The sequence below is a fragment of the Neoarius graeffei genome, chromosome 24 (assembly GCF_027579695.1).
Source record: "Neoarius graeffei isolate fNeoGra1 chromosome 24, fNeoGra1.pri, whole genome shotgun sequence".
NCBI classification, from domain to species: domain Eukaryota; kingdom Metazoa; phylum Chordata; class Actinopteri; order Siluriformes; family Ariidae; genus Neoarius; species Neoarius graeffei.
Window position 1 is genome coordinate 37,740,120 of NC_083592.1, and position 20,555 is coordinate 37,760,674.

The 20,555-nt window shown below is 40.2% G+C and overlaps 1 protein-coding gene across 1 annotated transcript in view; it reads left to right on the plus strand.

Moving 5' to 3' along the window:
- The window catches only part of tmem8b (transmembrane protein 8B), a 271,726-nt gene that overhangs the window by 191,852 nt on the left and 59,319 nt on the right, over positions 1-20,555 (plus strand). The window contains exon 6 of the mRNA XM_060907134.1: positions 691-1,070. Within this exon, the coding sequence (XP_060763117.1) occupies positions 691-1,070 (380 nt within the window). The remainder of the gene's footprint in view (positions 1-690; positions 1,071-20,555) is intronic.

A 20,555-nucleotide genomic window follows, 5' to 3' on the forward strand; every position in this document is an offset into this window, starting at 1 on the left:
CAGACAACAAACCAAAGTTCTGATCTTTCTCTTGAACTGAAATCTGCCTGGTTTGTTTTCAAAATCTAAATCAGTGATTATTGATTTAGGATTGAAAATAAGCCAATAACACAGTTATTTAGAGTGAGGAATATGCTTAAACTTGTCAATGACAAATATTTCTGCCTGCTTCAATATGCTTTGGCTTCTCTATTATATGAAACCCAACTGCCCTTTATACACTTTAATGTTCTACACAGACCTGGCGACTTGTCCAGGGTGTACCCCGCCTTTCGCCCATAGTCAGCTGGGATAGGCTCCAGCTTGCCTGCGACCCTGTAGAAGGATAAAGCGGCTAGAGATAATGAGATGAGATGAGATGTTCTACACAATACGGACACAATACACACCCCCACACCAGCAAAAAGCTTTTTGCAATCAGAAAAATAAGGTTGGAGTTGAATTTCTGGATAAAATTAGAAAGGAAAGTTTGAGATATTCCTGCAGTGATGTAGCTCACGGATGTGGAGGAATGACTTTTATCCTTGCTCTGAATTGTATGCTTAGATCACCCTGTCACATTTTCCTTCAAGAGTGCAACATGTCCATTTCACATTTACTTTCGCTTCTTTGTCATCCCTCATCATTCTCATACTCAATCAGTGCTTTATGTTTTTCAACCTGAAACTTCCTCTGATCATCTCCCTTTAGACTGCTCCAAGCCGAGCATCACTAAAGGCTCATCTGCTATGAATATGCCCCAGTCATTTGGCACAGCGATGGGCTTTTCTCTGTCGGAAACACTGCCAGCTGCCAGCTTGCCCAACCTCGTACGGAATGGCTCGGATCAGAGTCCACTGCTGAAGGCCGAGAACAGCATCATCTACTTGGCTCCCACTGCTGACACCAATAAGTGCTGGCCAATCCGACCTACATTACGCAATGAGTTGGATACCTTCTCTGTGCACTTCTATATCTTCTTTGGGCCCAACATCTCTATTCCTCCAGACCGGGCAGCAGTGTTTGCCATTAATCTGATGCCAGTGTTGGACAGTGGAGGCGTTCTTAACATGGAACTCAAACTCAATGTGGTAAGAAAAGATTTCTAAAATATTACACATTAAATCTTTTATTGCTGTCCTATAAGCTCCAAGCAGTTGCTCATGGAAGTACTTCACATGTTGTTACCTTTAGTACCCGAATTGTAAATTGCCAACCTTAGAGTTAGAAAATAAAACGCTGACATCCATTGGAGATCTAAAAGAAAGAAAATTGTATGGTAGGTTTTTTTTTGTTGTTTTTTGCGTACTCTTCAATGATCTCATCATTTCTCAGAGTTGCATATTAACATGCACCAAAACTCAAATTCTGTAATATACAGTAGCTAATGTAAAACTTACTCCTCCATCTCTCAGGTGCCAAGTTCACATACATACTATACATCCTGGCACCTGATCTTTCTAAACTGAGCTCATTGCCACAGTAAAAGCATGTGTGTTGCCACCACAACAAATTTAATTATTATTTTCCTATAAAAGTACATCCAGAAGTACTTTATTCCTTTTATATCACAGCAATCTGTGAAGAATTAAAATTTTTAGTTTAGTAATATACAGCATTGTGGTTTTTAATAATTTATAGTTGCATTTAATTCTGTGGGCCACCCATAAGTTAGTTCCTGTTATCACTTACCTTACAGCAGCTATTTAACAATTGTTCCACAAAATCAAGTCATACATGAGCTGATAGCCATGTATGACGAGATTGAGTGGAATAACTGTTTTATTCCATCCACATTCACTGGATTTTGAGAAACAGAGCATTTTTATTTTTTGCAAATTCGATAAATAAAAACTTTACACAAAACGCCCGATAAAATCATTTCCGCTTAGAATGTAAACCAACCGGTGAAATGACAGTAACAATTTGCAGATGTGGGCAGTAACAAAGTACATTTACTTGAGTACTGTACTTAAGTACACTTTTTGAGTATCTGTACTTTACTTGAGTATTATTTTTTTGGCAACTTATGACTTTAACTTCACTACATTTGAAAGACAAATATCGTATTTTTTACTCCACTACATTTCTATCAAGGTCCTCGTTACTCATTACTGTGAAGCAGCTTTGAAAGTGAATGGTTTTTTTCTTTTCCTTTCTAAAACGTGATTGGTTTTTTTGCAGGTGACACTCAGACAGCTGATCAGTAAATCACTATGATCACATCATGTCCATAGACTGTATAAAATCAAGTTCAATGATTTCTCCGCAGCATTATTTAAACAAGATCAGTTGATGGCAGAATGGAAGGAGGCAGTTCTTCTGGGGAATGCACACACACTCATGGCCATACTGAGAACCCATGTTTCAGTTTTCTGTACGGATTAAAGATTCATTTCGTTTTAAATGTTTGCTTTGTTTGTCTAAAATGAACCATATCACAGCCTACAAAAACTCGACGTCCAACCTGTGGAAGCATATTGAGGTATATAAACGTTTTATTCCAAGAGAAAGCTTGCAACGAAGTTGTCTGTGCTTTTAGAGCTAGCGATAACGTTGCAATAGCTATGCAGTCCGGTGAGTCAAATGACTTTCTATGGATTTGCCCGCCAAGTTGTCACAGCCTTGTCCACGGCTAACATTAACACATAGCTAATTAACCTGGACACTGTTAGTTAGCATGTAAACACGGAGTTGCGCTAACATCTCATCTCATCTCATTATCTCTAGCCGCTTTATCCTTCTACAGGGTCGCAGGCAAGCTGGAGCCTATCCCAGCTGACTATGGGCGAAAGGCGGGGTACACCCTGGACAAGTCGCCAGGTCATCACAGGGCTGACACATAGACACAGACAACCATTCACACTCACATTCACACCTACGGTCAATTTAGAGTCACCAGTTAACCTAACCTGCATGTCTTTGGACCGTGGGGGAAACCGGAGCACCCGGAGGAAACCCACGCGGACACGGGGAGAACATGCAAACTCCGCACAGAAAGGCCCTTGCCGGCCACGGGGCTCGAACCCGGACCTTCTTGCTGTGAAGCGGCAGTGCTAACCACTACACCACCGTGCCGCCCTGAGTAACATTAACTTATCTGAAATCCTTTCAGAAATATGATTTAGCATAATCTTGCCAAATAAACAGAAGGTAGAAATCTTTCTTTTCTAGTAATGTTAGCAACTCAATATGATTTCGAGTTTGAAAAGAGTTTGCTAGCTTGTCAGGTGGAGTTCCATTGACTAGCTAGCTTAATGTTAAACCACCATGATTCCACAGCATGCGTTCATTTTGTAAATCCAGTCGGTTGCTTCAGAGGCATTCAGTACTGTAAGCATTGTGGCAATAATACAACAATGCATTGACAGAAAATGTACTTTTAATACTTAAATATTTTTAAAAGCAAGTACTTCAGTACTTTTAACTTAAGTAAAAATTTAACTGTACAACTTTCATTTGTATTGGAGTAACATTTGACCAGTGGGATCTGTACTTTGACTTAAGTAATGAAGTTGGGTACTTTGTCCACCTCTGGCAATTTGTAAAAAATGCTGTAATAATAATAATAATAATAATAATAATAATTATTATTATTATTGGCGACACAGTGGTGTAGTGGTTAGCACTGTCGCTAACACTGTCGCTCACAGCAAGAAGGTCCGGGTTCGAGCCCCGTGGCCGGCGAGGGTCTTTCTGTGCGGAGTTTGCATGTTCTCCCCGTGTCCGTGTGGGTTTCCTCCGGGTGCTCCGGTTTCCCCCACAGTCCAAAGACATGCAGGTTAGGTTAATTGGTGGCTCTAAATTGACCGTAGGTGTGAATGTGAGTGTGAATGGTTGTCTGTGTCTATGTGTCAGCCCTGTGATGACCTGGCGACTTGTCCAGGGTGTACCCCGCCTTTCGCCCATAGTCAGCTGGGATAGGCTCCAGCTTGCCTGCGACCCTGTAGAAGGATAAAGCGGCTAGAGATAATGAGATGAGAGATCTTCTTACCATCATATACTTTTATTCCATATTTTGTTGATTTTTTTTGTACTTTTTGGGGTTTTGTTTTTGAGTAGAGTTTTTATTTCATCCTCGGTTGGTTCAGCAACACGCTTTTGATTTTGTTTTTCTCTACTCACGGTATATGAGCTGATATCCTAGTAGTAGAGTAGCCAATCAAAGCACGCGATTTCTCATATCCAGTGAATGTGGATAGAATAAAAACAGTTGTTCCCTCACCAGCTTCTTTTTTTTATTTCTCTCTTGAAGTTAAGATGATAAAAAATGCAGCTTGTCATGTTACAGAGAAACCCCAAACCCCTCTGTCCATAAAACTTTCCTGTGGCATAATACTTACTGAATGTTACAAAGCTCTGACACTGAAAGCTTCTTCCATAAATGTTAAATAAATGTCTCCTTACTGAAAACCCCTCATTTTTCATTGTGAAATAGAAACACTTTTTTAATCCGTTTATTATTAGCTTTAGATAATGTGGCGCATCTACTGTACAAGTCTCTGTGAATAAGCTGTGACTGTGGAAACAATAATGCATTACAGCAAGCATATTAATCTAAACCTGCCATTTGAATTACAGCCAGCACTACTGTCAGAGCTGTCTGACCAAACACAATTGACAGTTCAACAGCACTATGGTATAAAATGTAATAACTGTCACTGTGATGGAATGACTCGTTCTTTCAGCTCTCTGGCTCTGAACTAAATCTCAAAATATAGTCATTGTGCATGTTTGTCAGTTGTGTTTTTTCCCCACGAAAAATCAAAAATAGTTATCCGACTCCTTTAAAATGCAGGTACATGCCCTGTTTCAGACAGTGTAAGTATCACTGGTACTATGTTCTCTGACACGTCTCATTTGGCTGAAGTATTAAATCTTCAATAATTCAGTTCTTCTTCTTATTTCCCTTGCAACTGAGAGAACAGACTTTAATGAGCATGTGTAGAATATCAAAGGCCAGGGTTAGGCCTGCTGAGAGTTTCAACAGTATACTCTATGTGGGTGGATGAGGACTTCTGTACCTTAATCTAATTAATAGCAAATGTTCGCAACCAAGTAAGTGTCTACCACTTCCTACTGCTGAAGAGTGATTCAGCAAATGTCACTATCATATTCCAGTGTTTAAGCTTCAGCCTTATTTATGTATCATAGTTTCACATGATATGAATTGTGGGTTTTATATATGAGTGGTATCGTGGTGCATTGGTGAGCACCGTTGCCTCACAACAAGAAGGGTCTGGGTTTGCACCTCACAGCCGACTGGGGCCTTTCTGTGTGGAGTTTGCATGTTCTCCTTGGCATACGTGGGTTTCCTCTGGGTGCGTTGGTTTCCTCCCACAGTCCAAAGACAGCTCAACTGCCTGTGGGCGTGAATAGTTCTTTGCCTCTGTGATAGATTAGAAATTTTCCCAGGGTGTACCCCACCACTCAGTATATCGACATAGCATAATAGAATATCACATGGCATAGGAAAAAGGATTTACAGTGGCATGCAAAAGTTTGGGCACCCTTACTGAAAATGTCTGTTACTGTGAATAGTTAAGTGAGCAGAAGATGAACTGATCACCGAAAGGCATAAAGGTAAAGACGACACATTTCTTTTCAGCGTTTTCTGCAAGATTTGTGTGTTATTTTTGTTTTGTACAGTTGGAGAGTGAAAAAAGAAAAGGAATACTATGCGAAAGTTTGGGCACTCCAATACATTTAAGTTCTCAGGTAACTTTTAGCAAGCTTCCAGACCTTAATTAGCTTATTGAGCTGTGGCTTGTTCAAATTCTTCATTAGGAAAGGTCAGATGATGCAGATTTCAAAACTGCATAAATTCTCTGACTCCTCAAACTTGTCCCTAAAATCAACAGCCATGGGCTCCTCTAAGCAACTCCCTTGTATTCTGAATAATAAAATAATTGATGCTCACAAAGCAGGAGAAGGCTACAAGAACGTAGCAAAGTGTTTTCAGGTAGCTGTTTCCTCAGATTGTAATGTTATTAAGAAATGGCAGTTAACAGAAACAGTGGAGATCAAGGTGAGGTCTGGAAGATGAAGAAAACTTTCTGAAAGAACTACTCGTTGGATTGCTAGAATGGCAAATAAAAACCTCTGTTTGACTGCAAAAGACCTTCAGAAATATTTAGCAGACCCTGGAGTGGTGGTGCACTGTTCTACTATGCAGCGACACCTGAACAAATATGACCTTCATGGGAGAGTTATCAGAAGAAAACCTTTCCTGCATCCTAGCCACAAAATTCAGCGTCTGAAGTTTGCAAATGAACATCTAAGCAAGCCTGATGCATTTTGGAAACAAGTCCTGTGGATTGATGAAATCAAAATAGAACTTTTTGGCCACAATGTGCAAAGGTATGTTTGGAGAAAAAAACTGCCAAATTCCAGGAAAAGAACACCTCTCCAACTCTGAAGCATGGGTGTGGATCGATCATGCTTTGGGGTTGTGTTGCAGCCAGTGGCGCAGGGCACATTTCATTGGTTGAGGGAAGCATGGAGTCGAATAAATACCAGCAAATTCTGGAAGCAAACATCACACCATCTGTAAAAAAGTTGAAGTTAAAAAGAGGATGGGTCCTACAATAAGACGATGATCCAAAACACACCTCAAAATCTACAATGGAATACCTCAAGAGGCACAAGCTGAAGGTTTTGCCCTGGCCCTCACAGTCCCCTGACCTAAACATCATTTGAAAATCTGTAGATAGATCTCAAAAGAGCAGTGCATGCAAGACAGCCCAAGAAACTTGTAGAACTGAAAGCCTTTTGGAAGGACGAATGTGTGAAAATCCCCCAGGTAAGAACTGAAAGATTATTAGCTGGCTACAAAAAGTGTTTACAAGCTGTGATACTTGCCAAAGGGGGTGTTACTAGGTACTAACCATGCAGGGTACCCAAACTTTTGCTTTGGGCCCTTTTCCTTTTTTGTCATTTTGAAAATGTAAAAGATGAAAATAAAAATTTTTTTTGCTTAAAATATAAAGGGAATGAGTCATCTTTAACTTTATGCCTTTTGGAGATCATTTCATCTTCAACATGCTTAACTGTTCACAGTAACAGCAATTTTGACCAGGGGTGCCCAAACTTTTGCATACCACTGTATTAACCAGCTGGTGCATACTGTATTCAGTCACAGAAATGCTTCTACATGTCACCTGTGTTTATTTTTTATTTTAATTTTTTCCCCTGAAGATGCTATGAACAGACATTAATTGATATCTCATGCAGTATTATTAGCAAGGAAAATATGAGGAAACAAGGAGCCAGTGGATAGAGTTGTTTATATAGATAGATAGATAGATAGATAGATAGATAGATAGATAGATAGATAGATAGATAGATAGATAGATAGATTCTGGGTTCAAGCCCAGTGGCCGACAGGGGCCTCTCTGTGTGGAGTTTGCATGTTCACTGCTTCAGATGGGTTAAATGCATAGGTTAAATTTCCCTGGGTGCCTAAGTCTGTGCTTGAGTGTACGTGTGACAAATATATAAAATTACATGTTGGCGCAAAGATACGAAGTGTATCTTCAAATGGTGAATGTATATATCATGAGTGAGTGAAGTAAACGTGTGAAATTTTTTCAATATGAGAAGATAAACTTCATGTCCTCATGCCACCGTCTAATGTTCTTTATATTATATGGACACATCTACAGAAACAAAAAGAAAGTCAAGTTAATCAGAAGAATTTTAATGTTGAACCGGTTCGCCATTTTGACAATGCACATCTAGTCAGTGGGAAAACAGTGGGAGTGACGTCACTGGAGTGAAAATTCGGGAAATATGTCACTCAGATCTGTGATGTATTTCATATGACAAATACGAGTTTTTCACCACGAGAAGATAAACTTCGTATCTTCAAGCCAACGTGTGATGTTCTTTTTAATTACAAAGGCACATTCACAAACAAAAAGTACCCAAATTTATCAAAACAATTCATCAGTTCATTCATATTTTCATTGGGAAATATGTTACTCAATGTCCTGGATGGAGTTTGTATGAAAAATATGAGTGACATATTTCCCAGTAAAACACTTGCATCCATCCATCCATCCATCCATCCATCCATCCATCCATCCATCACATACAGTTTAAAAAAACAAAAACTATTTGCCCCTTTAAAGTGGTAGACATATTGAGTCAATCAAATGGTGCTAATCCCCCAAACATCCATTTTAATTCCAGCTTGTAATGTAACAAAACAGGACAAACACCAAGGGGGATTAATACTTTTGCAAGACACTGTATAAAACCTTCTATGAAATGGCACACAATGTCCTGAAGTCCTAAACAGTCTAAACATCTTTGTATAACATACCCTAATGTATTATTATTATTATTATTATTGATTCAGGTATGATTTTGGCTTCCACTACATATTTCCAATCAGTAGGCAAGCAATAATAAGACAATCCGCATATTTAAAACCAATGCATAATTTGGGACGATGCAGTCATTTGAATGAAATATTTCAGAGCTGTTCTCCAGCACAGTCCTTCAGAATAAAAGGATGCCATATTTGCTACACATAATCCTGAATCCGATTTTCCACTGTTATAGTCAAACTTGTTCAACTGTAAAAGGGTGTAATTAGAAATGGTCCTGTGTAATTCTGGTCAAGTCAATGGAGGTGAAACGACCCATGTCAGTGAGCTAAAAAGTCATTTTCCTCAATCAGCACTTTAGAAGCTAGCTGTAGATTAGCTTTTCTCTTTGTCTTTTAATAGTAGAACCGGGCATTGTAAAAAGGCCTGTTTTAAATTTGAAGTAAAGACCAGCCTCTTGAGTGGGGACTGTAAAGTAAATGATTTCTGCCTGCTGCCATATGCTGTCGACTCGGAATTATCTCACAAGGACGGTGAAGTGATGGATGTCGTTGTACAGGTTTATGAGCAAGCAAGTTAATGGGAGCCATTTGTGCTTCCGACCTTGGACTATTGGCTTTGCCAGAGTCAGGGCTTATGATCAGAAAGTTGTATAAAAAGGATTAGAGTTATAGAACAGGTAGCTTTTGAAGGCATTATCAAAATACTCAATTTACATTTTTTTCAGGTTAGTCAAGTTTAATGGTGGCACGATGACAGCACTGGTCAGTGTGTATTCTCACTTTGCATGCAGGCACAGCTGGTCTGTCATTAACAAAAAGTAGCAATCTCATTACACTTTCCTATTATGGTTAGAGATGAGCTTTCTGGCTTGACTGCCAGTGGATCTGGGCAGAACAACTGTCTGGTAGGTTGTGCATCAACTTTTTTCCTGAAAGAGCATTTTTATGCCCAAGTAGCAGGGGGATGAGATGTGACAGGAAAAGCCCATTAGAGCATGGATCTCCGGGAACGTTTGAAGTGACACCATTCAGACATTATTGATAACGGATAGACGAATGTAAACAGATCTACATTACTGATAAATTTCTGGATACTGATAAATCGCTAAAATGATTTATTTTTGATAATGTATACATTATAGTACAGTGTCCTTGATTGAACCTAATTAGTGTGGTTTGACAGTAACCAGTTGTAGTGTAAAAATTTAAAATGCTGCCAAAACCACACATTAGTCCGGACGTCTTATGTTGTTTGTCGAAAAAAGGGCTACTTATATCACTTGTCTTAGAATTTCAGTACTGTGCAAAAGTCTTCGGCACCCTATTATTTTTTTGTTTTTATGCCTCCGCCACCGTAAGGTGCAGGAGGCATTATGTTTTCGGGTTGTCCTTCTGTCCGTGCGTCCATCCGTGCGTCCGTCCGTCCCGAAACCTTGTGAACGCGATATCTCAAAGGCTAATGAAAGGAATTTCACCAAACTTTCTCCATTTGTGCGCTTTGGGACAAACATGAACTGATTAGATTTTGAGATCAAAAGGTCTAAGGTCAAGGTCACTGTGAGGTCAAATGTCTGCCCGAAAACCTTGTGAACACAGTATCTCCAAGGCTAATACAAGTAATTTCATCAGGTCAAGATTACTGTGAGGTCAAATGTCCATCCCCAAATCACAACTTAATAAGGCATGTAGTCTAACAGGCGGAGGCCTCCCCATCGACGCCGTTGGCGTCGAGTTCTATCTAGTTTGTACTCACGTTTTGTTATTTTTATGCCTCCGCCACCGTAAGGTGCAGGAGGCATTATGTTTTCGGGTTGTCCGTCTGTCCGTGCGTGCGTCCGTGTGTGCGTGCATGCGTGCGTCCTTGCGTGCGTCCGTCCCGCAACCTTGTGAACGCGATATCTCAAAGGCTAATGAAAGGAATTTCACCAAACTTTCACCATTTGTGCGCTTTGGGACAAACATGAACTGATTAGATTTTGAGATCAAAAGGTCTAAGGTCAAGGTCACTGTGAGGTCAAATGTCTGCCCGAAAACCTTGTGAACACAATATCTCAAAGGCAAATGAAAGGAATTTCACCAAACTTTCACCATTTGTGCATTTGGGGACAAAGATAAACGGATTAGAGTTTGAGATCAAAAGGTCTAAGGTCAAGGTCACTGTGAGGTCAAATGTCTGTCCAAAAACCTTGTGAACACAATATCTCCAAGGCTGATACAAGTAATTTCACCAGGTCAAGATTACTGTGAGGTCAAATGTCCATCCCCAAATCACAACTTAATAAGGCGTATAGTCTACCGGGTGGAGGCATCCCCATCGACGCCATTGGCGTCAAGTTCTATCTAGTTCATACAAACTTTGTTATACATTTCTATTTTATGACGTCTACATTATCATGTCAGTACAGAAACATTTTAGAGTCCAAATGTTTGTTTTCCAGCACAAAATTAAATGTTACAGAAAAAAAAAGTTTCTGAGCAGCATATTATATAAGAGAGCATTTTTCAGATTAAAAAAGAAAACATAATGAAGGCTGCTGGGTTTTGGTGCAAAATGAAGAAGCGAGTGTGACAGTCAAAGTGTCCAGAAGAACTGTGGCTGGTTCTGTAAGATGCTCAGTAAAACCTACAGCTCATTACATTTCCTTATAAAACTGCACTCATTGTACCTGAGACTATTTTTTTTTAAAGCAAAGGGTCATCTCACGAAATTTTGACTTTGTTTCATTTATTATGACTTACTGCTGTTTATAGTATTTTTTTTTAATGTCGAAACATTTCATTATATTATTTTTTAAGCCATTTTTGGTCCACAACCTTTCTTTAGATGTGCCTAAGACTTTTGCACAGTACTGTATATGTTTAGTTTTTTTTTTAGAAAAGCACTCCAGCCACTTCCTGACTGTGTATGCCAATAAGGATCCACATAAGCAGCAGACCACGAAGATCTAAGGACAAAGGATCCATTCCTCCCCCTGGGCTCTCTGAAGCTCTTCACAACACTGTCTGTCCTCTTCTTGATTAACCTCTGTTTGCTGACTTTTCAGTAACAGTGTTATCCAAGCAGAACTGTTCAAAGAAGGTTGTTAGCCTGGGACCACATATGCTGCAATGGTATTGGGGCTGAAATACAGGGAGGAAGAGGGATCAGTGGAAGACATGGCTAACTGTTCTAGAAGACATGGGTAACTGAGTCCTAGAAGTGAAGAATAAGTTGTAATTCAGTTTTGTTCCAGGAAATACAGTTCCCTAGCATTGCTGACTCTTCGGAAAGCAAAATAATTATTTGTAAGCACAACTGAAGACTCAAAGAGGTAAAAATGAGACCTTAGTAATAATTGTGATAAGTTTCTATTAAAATCAGTGCACCAATTAAACCGAGGCCCTGCTGTTTCAAAATGAACGCATGCTGCTCAAAGCATGCTCTTTCGGGAATAATTGGGGGCCAAGCAGCGAAGCTGCGCAGGCACCCATAGGGTTTCTACTGTTTCTTATTATTCAACGTTCTTCCGCCTCTGCAAGTCTATGGCAGCCCATAGAACCGTCCGGTAAAAAGTTGTGAAATTTTGCACACTGATTCTAGACAGTCTCAACATTCCTCTCAGCAAATTTCAGGGCTCTACCTCAAAGCCTCTAGCGCCACCAACAGGTCAAAGTCGCAGGTACATTTCTGCTTGTAACTTTTGAACCGTTGGTTGGATTTTCAAAAACTTGGTATCCCTGGAATCCTTGGGCCAAGACGAATCCAACGCACCCTACGACGTCATTTTGCGCCCGGATAGTTTTCCCGCCATTTTGAATTTTGTGAGAATCAATTAAAATGTTACTCCTCCCTCAATGTTTGACCAATTTATCCCAAACTTGGTACATAGCATAACTGTACCAAGCCGCACAAAAATTATGCTCAGTGTTTTGAATTTCACAAGTGTTTGGCCGTGGCAGCCAATCAAATTTGGCTGCACAGACGCAAAACAGGAAGTGTGCTCATATCTCGGCCGCCCTTTGGCGTATCTTAACGAAACTTGGTGGCATTATGCTCCACCCCTCCAAAAAGGCCCACAAAAAATTTTGGAACAAATTGGCCGCTAGGGGGCGCTATAACTAGGAAAAATTACTTTTGACTCATATCTCATGATGCGTTTTGGATAGAAACAAAATTCCACTATCTCTGGAATCCTTGGGTCAAGACGAATCCATCGCACCCTATGACGTCATATTCTGCCTTGAGGATTTTCCGCCATTTTGAATTTTGTTAAAATCAATGAAATTCTATGGCATCCCATAGAACCGTCTGACAAGAAGTTGTGAAATTTGGCACACTGATTCTAGGCTGACTCAAGGTTCTTGTCAGCAAATTTCAACTCACCACCTCAAACTCTCTAGCGCCACCAACAGGTCAAAGTTGGAAGTACATTTCTGGTTCTTACTTTTGTACCGTACGTCTGATCGTCAAAATCTTAGTATCGCTGGAATCCTTCAGTCAAAACAAATCCAACGCGCCATATGTCGTCATATTCCACTTGGTAGATTTTCCGCCATTTTGAATTTTGTTAAAATCAATTAAATTGCTACTCCTCCCTCAATTTTTGACCAATTTTTCCCAGACTTGGTACATAGCATCATTGGACCAAGCCGCACAAAAGTTATGCTCAGTGTTTTGACAATTTTTGACAGTGTTTATGCTCAGTGTGCACTCAGTGTATGCTGAGTGATTTGATTTGATTTGTTTTGAAATTTTAAAACTGTTTGGCCGCAGCAGCCAATGAAACACAGCTGTGAAGATGCCAAACAGGAAGTGAGCTCATATCTCGGCAGCCCTTTGACGTTTCTTAACCAAACTTGGTGGGATTATGCCCCACCCCTCCAAAAGGGCCCATACCAAATTTGGTGCACATTGGCCATTAGGGGGTGCTATAACTATACAAAATGTGTTTTGGCTCATATGCCATTGAGCTCATATCTCAGCAGTCTTTTAGCATATACACACACACACACACACACACACACACACCTAGTACACTTGAAGTAATTTCAGCCATCACATTCAATCAGATTTGATGGTGAAGCCGCCGAACAGCAAATTACCTTGTATCTCAGTCAAACGATGGTATATCAACATGAAACTTCTTGTGGGTGCTCGTGACCATCTGTCTGGCCCAAATGCATTCTGCTAGCCTGACGAGTAGGCTCATATCTGCTTGGACCCCACATTGCTGCTTGCAGCTATATTTACTTTAGTTATTATGCGTCTTCAGGAAGAGTGCAGTTTTCCCAGACCATGCTATATGTAAGGAATAAAGCATAATCGAGCGTGCTGTTATAGACCCTTGTGAAGGCAGTAGCACCCTGAAGTTGATTATATTTCTGTAACAGCGTATCCAGGAAGTGTTTTATTCCTCAGCAATACCGTATGTCAACACACTCTATTTACAACCCACTCTTTGTTGAATATCAACATTCTGTCACAAGCATATGCTGTATAGTGTCACATCAAACGTTCAGTCAGATCCTCTGTATGCCACATTCTGCGTCAAGGTGATTTGACCAAGTCCACCTCTACCACTACACTATTTAAACAAGCTCAATATGTAATAAATAATTTGACCTCTTTTTTTTTTAAACATAATGAGCACAACCCACTTCAATCGTAAAATTTGTGCTCTTTATGATATATGATTAGACTCATTAGGCTCGTAAAACAACTTCTTTTCTCTGTAAACACAATCAGGCTTGGAAATTATGTACAGTGTAAGCAGTACAGTGATGCAGGTATTTTCAAAATGTGGAAAGGTTTTTGGCTGTAGATTGAAAATATCCACGTTGTGTACTGCAGTACCATGTGGCTCGCAAGCCTGATTGTGTTTGCAGAGGAGATGAAAAGTTTCGTGATCCCAGTAAGTCTAATCATATGTCATGAAAAGCACAAACTTTACATATGAAGTGGCAAAACTCAAAACAAGTGTTGCCAGGCAAAACAAACCTCACCCGGCAGCACTTATTTTATACCTACATGTTGATAATGGTAATATTTCTCAATCATCAGCTGTCAGATTATAGTCCTATAAAAATCCATGACCTTGAGTTTGACATTTCAAAGTCATTCAAGGTCAAAGGTCATGGTGCATAATGAAAGCCCATATGGCACTTCCTATAAGTTGATAATGGTAAACATCTGTCTACCATCAACCATTTTCAAGTTACAGCCCTCTGAAAATCCATGACCTTGAGTTTGATCTTTCAGGGTCACTCAAGGTCAAAGATCATGGTGCCAAATTAAAGGCCATATGGGAGTTCCTATATGCTCATAATAGTAAACATCTGTCTTTCGGCAACCATTTTTGAGTTATAATGGAAAATGTTATTTTGACCAAAAAGTTGACCTTTCCGGTGACCTTTAACCTTCACTTTGACCTGATTACCCCCAAAATTTAATCAGGTAATCTATAGACTATTGCCCACCTACCTTGAAAATTTGAAGTCAATTGGTGCAACCATCTAGACACTAGATTGTTAACAGACAGATAAACAAACAAACAAACAAACAAATGAAAGTTTGGGAAAAAACTGAGAGATACCCCATCATGTAGCATATCAATGGAAGCAGAATTAAAGGATGAACATTTTGGAATTGGTTTGAAGTAAATATGATGAATATGAAGGAAGATATAGTGGGAAAAAAACAATTTTGACCTTTTTAGTAACCTTGACGTTGACCTTGACCGGATGACCCTCAAAATGTTGGAGGTTCTATTTGAGACCAATGGCGATCTATTCTGAAAGTTTCATGAAGATTGGACCAGCCATTTTCCTGTAATGTTACTAACAAAGAAAAACAAAGAAACAAAAAAGAAACCCCACCGAAAACAATACCTCGCCCCCTGGTGGACTCCATCCCGGGTGAGGTAATAAAAAAAAAAAAGAAAAGCTGCAAAAGCATTTATTAATTTGTGCTAGCAGCAGTAGCACAAATTGTTACTGTCACTCAGGATCTTTCTACTTCTTCTTCTTCTTCTTCTCCTCCTAACATTTTTACGATGCTATTTCTCCCTCAGTTTTCAACCAATCATCACCAAATTTCACAGGAAGAATACCTCTGGGCTGAATTAAATTGCTATGACTTTTGGTGCTGATCTGGATCACCGAACCGGAATGATCCATGAAAAATGGGCTTTTTTTCCTAACTAAACATCATTCTCTATCTCTTACCGTTCCAGAGCTATAGGGTATGGCGACTAGATGTCCCGGCTTGAAAGAGCCAGCGCAAATCACTGTGACTTTAGTCACAGTCTCTATCTAGTCACCTGTGCATCTTATTAAAAACATTTTGTTGTAGAGGTGGGCTTGGTAAAATAAATGTTACATTTTTATTTGTTCAATAACATTTTTTAAAAATAAGCTTAGATTAAGACCCGGTGTCTCTATTAAAAGTAATTAATATAAATCTATAATTTGTCTTGCAGCTGGTAAAATAAAAATTAACATCTTCTGGCCAATAAAACTCACGAATTCAAAACCGCTGTGGTGTAAGTGCTAATAAAGCCTATTGGCCATATGGTCTCTCAGACACAATTTAATGTTGCATGAACGGTCTCGAATTAGATATAATGAATAAAACTGTTGAGGACTGTCGCCATTGTTTTTAATTACTAAAGTGGACAAAACATGCAAACTTGTCATCAGTGCTAAGTATAGCTAAGTATAACAGCAAAGAAAGGACGTCTCCTTCTGATGAGAAAGTGTGATAAGTGTGAGTTCCTGTTCATCCAATGACCTGTCCCTTAGAAATACTTCAATGAACAACCTAGTCTATACTGCCACATTTATTTGGACCAGATACCCAATACTTAATCCAGGCTGCTCTGAATGTCTAAATTCCCCTGAGAAGTCTCTCTCATAAGACCCAGATTCATGGCCTTTGGCTTTGTGTACAAGAGTGGCCATAACTTAGCATTGCACAAATCACCTCCTCAGCTTTACCTCAGCTTTTGGCTTGAGGAAATATCACTAAGTCAATGTGAAACTCCATTCATACTTGTACAAAGAAATTGTAATGAGTATTAATCTGCAAGGGATAAAGTGTGAATGCAAGCCAGAGTTGTAATCCTTGGTGAATGCAGTCTACTGGGGTGACATCTGTGCAATTTCTGGTGAAGTATCAGAAAGGCTCATGTGTGAATTAGATACTCTGACATTTTCTGAAGTGGCTGATTTCCAACATTAGAACAGTCAAGCTTTAAAAAAAAAGAAGAGAAATGTCTGGAAATTGGACCAGTCGAATGAGTTGCAGTTGTTTATGAGCCAAATTCCTTGCTAATGATTTTAGGCTAGCACATCCATCCAGCCATCCATCCATCCATTATCTGTAGCCACTTATCCTGTACAAGGTCGCAGGCAAGCTGGGGCCTATCCCAGCTTACTATGGGCAAGAGGCAGGGTACACCCTGGACAAGTCGCCAGGTCATCGCAGGGCTGACACATAGACACAGACAACCATTCACACTCACATTCACACCTACAGTCAATTTAGAGCCACCAATTAGCCTAACCCGCATGTCGTTGGACTGCGGGGGAAACCGGAGCACCCGGAGGAAACCCACACAGACACGGAGAGAACATACAAACTCCATGCAGAAAGGCCCTCGTTGGCTGCTGGGCTCAAACTCAGGACCTTCTTGTTGTGAGGTGACAGTGCTAACCACTACACCACTGTAGGCTAGCACATTTTCCTCAATATTACAGTTGTGAGTAATGAGTTTTGTGATGATGTTTTCTGTTCTGGCGTTTGCGATGTAATTGAACCAAAGCCATTGATTTGTGACACATCACATTATGTGACATAGGACTTTCAAAGAAAGCGTGAAGGTGTACACACAGGTACAATGCTGTGTCGAAAGCTGCAATTATGAACAATGCAAAGCCTCAATATTATTATTTCATGAATGGCAATAATGTCATGGGCATTTAGTGTGTGGGGGAAAAAAACAGCCTGGAATGTATTGGTCTACTCCTCATAACACTGACAGTCTGATTGCCTGCTGAGTTTCCTGCAGAGAGACCCTGTTATCATAATTACATGGAGATTATTCAATGTTCAACACCAAATGGGAATGCTGCATGTGAATGTCTGTGATATATGGCACTATATCAGGGTCAGAGAGAAATCAGCTGAAGCTGAGGGAATCTGTGCTTGGAATGTTACACCATATGAAAGTCTAGCCAGGCTAAGTAGCTGCTTGGTTTTGCAGTTTTGAAATTAGTGTGTTTGATTTTGTTGCATTCCCTGAGAACAAAATGAAGAAGATGAAGAAATGTAAGATATCATGAGGATATTTAGTTCTTGATTTATGAATTAAACCAACCAACATGAGCGATGTGGGAGCTGTATATGGAATAAAATGCAAAGCCATTTTGCAGGTGATGGTGACATTTATGAATATGGGTTTCTTAGAAAGTCTTACCATTATTAGCTCATCTGGCCATAAGGCCGATGAGATGTTGCCATGGCATGGCATCTGTCGTCTGTCTGTCGTCCATGATTTAGTTAAATCGTATCTCCTCCATCAGTTCTCCACGGATTTCCATTCCCATTGTTTTGTTTGAAACAACTCATCACTCCACACAAAACTTGATCATTGTTTTGTCAAATTTTTACTAATGAGTTACTAATTAGGTCAAATTAATGAATTTTCCAGGCCTCTCACTAGAATTTTATCTCCTCTCTCATTTCTCATCTGATTCTAGTTCTGATCGATGTTTTGGGTTGATCTTCCCTTGACGAACAAAACTTGGTCGTTTGTTTGTTGATTTTCCTGTTGGAAACAATTTATTGACAACTTTCTTTGTTTCCAGTTAAATCGTATCTCCTCCGTCAGTTCTCAATGGATTTCAGTTCTGTTTGTTTTATTTGAAAGAACTAGACCTTCTGCACAAAACTTGGTCATTATATTGTCAAATTATTTTGCTAACAAATTAATAATAAGGTCAACTTAACACATCATCATTATTATCTTCTTCAGATTGTGAATGATTTAGTTAATGCATAAACTCGCCTTAGAATTGTACACAATTCTTATCCTTTGACGCACAAACCTTCAGTAAACCAGGCTTTAGTGTGTTATCTTTCACAGATATTTTATTATCATAAGTAACAAAAGTGGTTAAATGGTGAAAATGAATCATGAAATTGGTGGAATTTTTGAAGACGCCAAGCCAAGAAGCCTTTATTTGTCACACATACACAGCACACAGTGAAGTTTAACCTCTGCATTTAACCCATCTGAAGCAGTGAACACACACATGCACACACACAAGTGAGCAATGAGCACACACACACACACATACCCAGAGCAGGGGGCAGCTATGCTACAGCGCCTGGGGAGCAGTCGGGGGTTAGGGGCCTTGCTCAAGGGCACTTCAGCCCAACCTCAGGCCCATGTTAACCTAACTGCATGTTTTTTGACTGTGGGGGAAACCGGAGCACCTGGAGGAAACCCACACAGACACGGGGAGAACATGCAAACTCCACACAGGAAGGCCCCCTTCGGCTGCTGGGCTCGAACCCAGAAACTTCTTGCTGTGAGGTGACAGTGCTAACCACTACACCACATTCATTTTGAATTCTATTCTGTTAGTTCTGTTAATTTTGAATTATTTTGTTTCCCCCAGGGCCAATAAGCACTTCCCCTTGACATCAAAGTCTGTAGACCCCAACTCATTCGTAGGTTTCTCTGTATTTTGACTATTTTCTACACTGAAGACATCAAAACTATGAAATAACATTTGGAACATATATGGAATTATGTGGTAAACATCCATCCATTATCTGTAGCCGCTTATCCTGTTCTACAGGGTCACAGGCAAGCTGGAGCTATCCCAGCTGACTATGGGCGAGAGGCGGGGGAGTCACCAGGTTATCGCAGGGCTGACACATAGAGACAAACAACCATTCACACTCACATTCACACCTACGGTCAATTTAGAGTCACCAATTAGCCTAACCTGCATGTCTTTGGACTGTGGGGGAAACCGGAGCACCCAGAGGAAACCCACACAGACACGGGGAGAACATGCAAACTCCACACAGAAAGGCCCTCATCGGCTGCTGGGCTCGAACCCAGAACCTTCTTGCTGTGAGACAACAATGCTAACCACTACACCACCGTGCCGCCCCATGTGATAAACAAAAAAGTGTAAATACAAACAAACAAACAACAAGAAACCCCCCCCAAATGTTTCATATTTTAGATTTTTCAAAGTATTCACCATTTACCTTGATGATGCTTTGCACACTACTGGCATTATCTTAACCAGCTTCATGAGGTAGTCACCTGGAATGCTTTTCAATTAACAGGTATGTCTCCTCAAAAGTTAATTAGTACAATTTCTTACCTTCTTAATACATCTTGTCTCTCATTTATCATGCGAATTCAGTTTTGATTGATGTTTTGGGTCGTTCTTCGCTCGGGGAACAAATTTTAGTCCTTTGTTGATTTTCCTGTTGTAAACAGTTTGTCGTGGAGGTCGGTCCTCTCTCACATTATCACATTTCAGTTTTGTTTAATGTTTTGGTAGTCATGGTCGTTTTGATGGCAGGCCAGATGAGCTACTACATCCTTGACGTTCTGGTTTATACAGTAAATATAACTTGCCTGTAGTTAGTTATATTCCGATCCAAAGCTTGCTTAAGAGTAAGGATGCAATTGAATGTGAATCTATTATTCTGATTGAACAGATCGTGTCTTCTGAAAAGATATAAATACATATGAATATGTGGTGAATAATAATAATTATTATTACACTAAGTAACGGGGCGGCACGGTGGTGTAGTGGTTAGCGCTGTCGCCTCACAGCAAGAAGGTCCTGGGTTCGAGCCCTGGGGCCGGCGAGGGCCTTTCTGTGCGGAGTTTGCATGTTCTCCCCGTGTCCGCGTGGGTTTCCTCCGGGTGCTCCGGTTTCCCCCACAGTCCAAAGACATGCAGGTTAGGTTAACTGGTGACTCTAAATTGACCGTAGGTGTGAATGTGAGTGTGAATGGTTGTCTGTGTCTATGTGTCAGCCCTGTGATGACCTGGCGACTTGTCCAGGGTGTACCCCGCCTTTCGCCCGTAGTCAGCTGGGATAGGCTCCAGCTTGCATGCGACCCTGTAGAAGGATAAAGCGGCTAGAGATAATGAGATGAGATGAGATGAGACACTAAGTAACTTTAAAAACGCACATTGATAAAACTTGCTGAATTCGTGCTGAG